Below are 6,392 nucleotides of genomic sequence, written 5' to 3'. Positions count from 1 at the left end.
TTCTCTCTCACAGCACCTGCCAGAGCTGTATTCACTGCACAGAGAGGCTCTGATCAGGCGCTGGAGCCTACAGAACCTTGCCTGGAGGAGGCTGTAGCACTGTAAGGTAGGGCACGCTCTCATCTCTGCACAGTAGTTCTGGGTGTGTGTAAGACAGGGTGTTCCAGGACTGGGAACTGGATCTACGGGCTGCCAAGAGCACTGGATGGGGCAGAGTGCCAGGCCTCTGGGATGAGGGCATCACTGGGCAAGGACCTGCAGGTGGGAGAGGTGAGGGGATCCCCAGCAGCAGTAGGGATACTGAGGTGGGAGGGGGGCTTGCCAGGCTCTGTTTGGGCACTTGTGCCCAGGCTGCCTGTGCAGCCGGGGTCGATTTGTAGCCTGCTCCTACCTGGCAGCTGTCGATGCCACCCTGTGGGTAGCCAGCGCACAGGTTGTGGGTGTGGATGTCCCCTTGATACCACTGGCTGCTGTTACAGGTGTTGACACTGATGAGGTGGACCTTGGCCTCCTGCAGGACAGTAGTCGAACTTGCAGCTGTGACCACAGAAAGGAATTAACACTCGTCAGCTCCTGGCCGGTTCTCCTCCCCTTCCCCAGTGCTTGGCTTTGCCCCTCAAGAGGCACTGGACCCGTGTTTTCCTTCTGTGTTGCTTTGCAGAGCAGGTCAGGCCCATCTCTCACTGCAAACATCCCCACAGCCCGAGTCTGGCTTTCACCTCTGCTGTCAGGAAGCCCAGCCTGTCTCCCCAGTGTGACAAGCTTGCCCTTTGAACGAGTACTTTTGGGGAACTCACATTTTGCTTTCCTGGAACCCCAACCACTGATGTAGCAGTCTGTCAGCTGGGACACTCTCACCAAATTGTCTGGCACACAGGTAAGCTGTATGTAGTTGTTGCACTGGACAGGCCGGTCCAGTTCCAGCAAGGCAATGTCGTTCTCCTCTGTGATCTTATTGTAGTATGGGTGAGCAATTAGCTTCCTAATCTTGCGCACCTGAGCCTCAGGGCCCAGCCGAGTCAGCCGGGTAGCCCCGAGCAGCACGAACCACGTCTGGATATGCCTGAAGGCAGATGAGAGAGGGGTCAATGGGAGCAGAGCCATGTGCCTTCCACTTCACAAGGGTGAAAGGAAAGCAGTGCTGCAGAGGGTGCAACTGTCCCTGTGTGCCTTTAGGCTCAAGGAACATCAAGTTGGAGGCTGCTAGAAAGCAATAGCATGAACCCAGCCTTCTCCTGAGCAGCCTGTCAGCTGGGCTCTGCAGTTTCCAGCCGCTGGCTGTACTGCAAGGAAATGGGATGGGAATAGCACGTGGTGCTGCAGGCAGAGCACCTGCTAGTGCTGTGGGGATATCCCCGCTCCCTGGTCCTCCTTACTTGGCCTTGATGAAGCAGTGAGCTGCTGTGAGGACCCACTGTGGGCTGATGAGGGACCCTCCGCATATGTGCACGGTGCCTACTGCTGAGCTCTGCTGGATGCTGACGATCCAGGGCCAGGCCCCTGGCAGGGCATCTCTGCCACCCACGATACGCTGCTTGCTGTAGTAAGCAGCCATGGGCCGGCGCCCGCAGGTTGCTCTGTAAGCAGAAACTCATTACTGTCCTGCCTGATGGCTTGCTGCTGCTGGGGCTGAAGGTCAGCTCTCTCCCTCCCCCCCCGAGGTGCTGCATGGACAGCAGGGAACCCTGCGGGGCACGCATCTCTTCATCTGCCCCTGTTTCTGTTTTAGTCCTGTAGACAAGTTGTGCCAGCAGCCTGGGTGCTGACAGGGGCCTGAGGTGCTCACATGGGGTTTGAGGAGCCGTGGTGTGGCAGTGGGGGCCAAGCAGGCACCCTCCAGTGAACTCCGTAAGAGTTGCCAGTGTCCCCTCCCGGAGCCTTGGGCCACTCACCCACAGCTGTTCTGCGTGTTGTGCACAGCCCAACACAGGGCCAGCAGGACAAGGAGAGGGAGCAAATTCATCACTGCCAGCGGCACATGACAGCTACAGCACCTGAGGGCTGGTCCCCACTACTGCAGCTGCCAAGCTGCCCGCAGCAGCTGATGTCATAGAGTGGCTGGTTCCATGGGGGATTCCAGCAAGGGGGGGGCAGAAGCTGGGATCAGGCACCCCCAGCAGACCCCTGCTGAATGCTCTGCTTGTGGGATGAGGGGTGTAGCCCTGGGGCGGGCAGCAGCACCTGCTCCAAGCACTGTCTGCTCACAGCTAGCAGATAAAAACCAGGGGTGGCATCGTAGGAAGTTCCCTGCTCTCTGCAGCCATTTGCCATCAGGTCCTTCTCCAAAAACGTACACCAGAGAACATTAGTGCTACAGACAGTATGCCCACATTTGGGTGGTGAAGACCCAACCTGGTTACAGCTGCAGCAGGCAAGCAATGATGTATGTGCCAGACAAGTAAGCTAAGCACAGCCTAGCAGTGTCCACCTTCCTGCACAAAGCACAGTGAAATGCAGATGCAGCACAGTCCACACTGGCTATGTCAACCACAGCAACATCCTCTGGCAGGCTGCATGTTCTTGCTGTCTGTAAGCTCTGTTGCTGTTCTGGCCTAGTGCTGACAAGGGCAATTGTGGCATCTGCTATGCATGGCCAAGGACACACGGTTTTAAGCTCTGGACAGAGAAGGATGCTTCTGCTCTCAGCCCCACGTGCCATTCTCAGTGGCTTATGGTGGAGATTTGCTCACATGCATGCAGTGTATGTTTTCTTATATTGGAAAACCAGTACTTAAAGGGGGCTGACAAGAAATCTGAAGAGGGACTTTGTAATTACAAAGGCATGTAGTGACAGGACAAGGGGAATGGCTTTAACTGGCAGAAGGGGGATTGAGATGAGCTCTGAGGCAGAAGCTTTTCCCTGTGAGGGTGCTGAGGCGCTGGCACAGGGTGCCCAGAGAAGCTGTGGCTGCCCCATGCCTGGCAGTGTTCAAGGCCAGGTTGGACACAGGGACTTGGAGCAACCTGCTCTAGTGGAAGGTGTCCCTGCCCCTGGTAGGAGGTTGGAACTGGATGAGCTTTAAGGTCCTTTCCAGCACAAATCAGTCTGGGATTCTGTGATTTTTATGTTTTATCATAGTTGCTCTATTGCTAGCCTTTCTCTTGAAATAGTGATTTCTCAATCATTTATGTTCATGCAGTAGTGAAGCATCCCATGTTTCACAGCTCTGTCCTGTGTCCCTTCGTGTCTTATGTAAAGCTGCCTAGTTTGTTTGTACATGTGCATAACAAGTTTTATTTTTCTTGTGGCTTATCAACTTGCCTCTGCTCTTCATGTGACACCTTCCTGCTTTCAGGAGCTGTGTTGCCTGGCTCTGTTCATCTGAAATGCTACCTGGTCTTTTTCACTTTGTCATGTCTGCTTTTTGTCATGGTAATATCCCTCTGCTTTTTATCAAAGGGTTCTAAATGTCACTGCTTTACCGAAACTGTGAGGAATATCAAGGTGTGCCCTTTTACTCTCTCTGCCCCATGGCAATCCCATCCTCCCAGCATAGTACTAAAACCTGCTCTATTTGCTTGCTGGAATTTCTGTGTTCAAGCAAGACCAACAGAAACTGTGTATAAAATAGGTAGCACCGAAGTTGCTACCTGGGCCTCTTTCCCATGTACTTTCTTGAACATTTTCTTTGTCTTTAGCACATGGTCTGGTTCTTGCAACTGTTTAGTGTCTCCATACTTTGATTACTGCCTTCCTGCTTAAGCAATCAGGAGCTTGGGTTTATTTGATTATTTCTTATTAAGAGTCAGAATTAATACAAGTTTTCTAGCTTGTATTAGCCCTTTTCTAGCTCTGTTAATGCTCACATTATCTGTTTGTCACTTTAGAGGGAACAGTGAAGTACTCAGAATTGGTAAGTGGCAGATTGTGTATCCTGATCCATGTCAGCAGATACTGATCTTTATTAAAAAGATTATTAAAACTATTGCTTAAAACTGTAACATTTTTACAGCTGTAATCATATTTTACTAAAAGTCAGTATTGCATTGTCTATCTTTTCTGAAGAGGAAGGGAGAGCACAACAATAAACTGTGGTACTGATCATGAATGAGAGAGTAGCAGCTTCTTATGGAAACATCTGTGGTTGTTACCTAACAGATTCTTTGAGTGAAATGCAACAATTGAGTTGCTTAAAAGTGTTTACTTTCCTAATTGAAGGTCAGCATCAGTGGGTACTATATCCCACAAGTACCCCATAACTTGCAGAGTCACAGAACTGAAAGTCTGTCTGAGGCTGGTTATATCCAAAACTAAAGGTCTTATGGAAAAAGTATGTAAATGCTTCATAAAATTACTGGAAAGTTGATGTGGGAGATGAAGAGGCCTCCTAGTTCAAAGCAGGGTTGTACCTGTCCATGGCAGCATGGCAAACTCAGTACAAGGGTTACTTTGTCTTCAGTCCACCAGTGGGCATGGAGAACATATAACTGCTTTATCTTTGTACAAGCCTTGTAAAGAGTTTTATGTTCTTTCAGGTTCCTCTCCCCTAGTCTAAATCACTCTTATTTCTTTTGGTCTTTCTTTGTTATGTGATTTTGCCCCTGATCATTTTTACTGCTCTTAGCTGAAGTATTTGTTGTTAATACACTTCTTTGTTGCAGCTGGGACCTGGCAGAGTGTATTCCTGTTTGTAGGCCTGGTGAAGTGCTTGTTGTCTTCGCAGGAAAACATACTGGTCATTTATGTTCCAATTCTGCCCCGCTGTAACGCGCAGATCCCCAGCCTGGCCAGCCTGTTGGTGTGGTTTATTCTGTTGTTGAACTTGTAGCCCTTTGTATTTGCCTTTACTCAATTTCAGGTACTTACCTTCAAGCCTTTTCTCAAACTTGTGAAGGTCTCCTGCAGTCCTTTCCAACAGGATGATATCTGTTCTGTTTGATCCCCAGCTTGGTTACAAACATTTTGACCAGGACTAGACCCAGGAAAGACCTCAGTGGAGCTGTGCATCATCCCTCCTGTTCAAAAGAACTGCTGAGAGCTGCCTCTCAAGAGCTATCCACCCAGTTTCCATGTGCCTCATGGCAGTTTCATAGACCATTCCTTTCCGCAGCTTCCAGAGGAGAATGATAAGTGAGATAGGCCCAAAAGTATTACTCAGATGAAGACGTAATGTGTTCCCAATTTCTCTCCTCCACACAAGGATGCGCTATATTGATTCAGTTCTGTTCTACTGCAGTTTTGACAATTCAGTAGCCTACACTTTGAGCAGACATCATTGGTGGTTCCAGTATTTCCTGAGAAAGTGAAAGGCAAAAAAATCATATGGCCCTGTAACCCTTCCCTCTCTTTTAGCTGTTTGTCCCTTCTAGAATGAAAGAGAAACTCCTGCCTTTGGTCTCCTGATTTTCCAAAGCTAGCGAAAACACAGTGATCACAGAAACACCAGTCCTGGAAAGCTTGAAAGTAAACCAGGATGACAGTATGATGGGAGACATCCCACATACCCCGGCATGTTGGATTGTCTTTTAGAGACTTTGTCTGAGATACTGTTCTCTTCTTCCCTTTCTCTTTATGCACAGTGCAGAGAGGTGGTGCAGTGTCACCTCCACATAGGCACCACATGGCAGTGCAGCAACAGCCCCTCCAGACCCCTGGTTTGTGCTGATTACAGCAAGATGCTAATGCTGAAAGCAGGAGATGCTGGCTCATTCCAGCTTCCTTGGCTAGCAAACCCCTCAACCTCTAAGTCATGTTCTTTAATTGCTGGTGTAGCTCTCAGAGAACTGCATCCCTTTATGGTTTCTTAATTCTGGTCTTTGCATTTTTGATGTGGGACTCTGTTTGGGGATCCACACTGTCCATCCAAAATTACTAACGGGTAATGTCAGGACAACTGTAATACCAAGAAGATGGAAAATGCCCTTCTTCCCCTTTCATGTGACAAAAATACAGAACCTGTATTTTACAATTCCTGCCTAAGTAATCAACAGTGTAAGCATTCAGTCTGAGGTCAATGTTTTGTGGGACTATTGCAGGGGTATAATTCCATCAGTCATCCCTTGGGATGTATTCTGTGTGCTTCCCCTTCAGCTTTAGCAGTTCTGATTGAATAGATAGGGATTTTACTTTTAGTCTGTTTGCACAAGAGTCGTTCCATGTGCCACATAGCAAACCTTCCTCTTCAGAAAGCCTCTCAGCATCACCAGACCCTTCTTAACAGAAAGCATTGCAGAAGAAAGTATCACGTGCATAACGCTTACCTGTGACAGCACAGAGGCCAAGAAATGCTCTTTGATCTTCATTCATATTCTGGAGAAGAGAGCACAGTGGTGAAAGAAATAGGACTGAAGTAATATTGTGTGGAAAAGCAGACCCACAACCACCCCCTCTGAAAGCACAACCATGATTTCCTAAACCAACGTACATGTCACTAGTGGAAAGCCCAAGTATG

At 48.9% G+C, this 6,392-nt stretch overlaps 1 protein-coding gene across 1 annotated transcript in view; it reads right to left on the bottom strand.

Moving 5' to 3' along the window:
- The window catches only part of LOC104408143 (acrosin-like), a gene marked incomplete at its 3' end in the record, with an annotated part of 5,747 nt that extends 294 nt beyond the window's left edge, over nucleotides 1–5,453 (bottom strand). Inside the window, exons 1-4 of the mRNA XM_010017640.1 lie at nucleotides 5,446–5,453; nucleotides 1,377–1,577; nucleotides 798–1,063; nucleotides 392–537 (exon numbers count right to left, since the gene is read on the bottom strand). Coding sequence (XP_010015942.1) covers nucleotides 392–537; nucleotides 798–1,063; nucleotides 1,377–1,577; nucleotides 5,446–5,453 — 621 coding nt within the window. The remainder of the gene's footprint in view (nucleotides 1–391; nucleotides 538–797; nucleotides 1,064–1,376; nucleotides 1,578–5,445) is intronic.
- Nucleotides 5,454–6,392: the final 939 nt, after the last annotated feature.

The sequence above is a fragment of the Nestor notabilis genome, unplaced genomic scaffold (assembly GCF_000696875.1).
Source record: "Nestor notabilis isolate BGI_N333 unplaced genomic scaffold, ASM69687v1 scaffold7407, whole genome shotgun sequence".
Classification (NCBI taxonomy): Eukaryota; Metazoa; Chordata; class Aves; order Psittaciformes; family Psittacidae; genus Nestor; species Nestor notabilis.
Note: the sequence above shows the minus strand (reverse complement) of the source record. Positions and strands in the feature narration are given on the sequence as shown.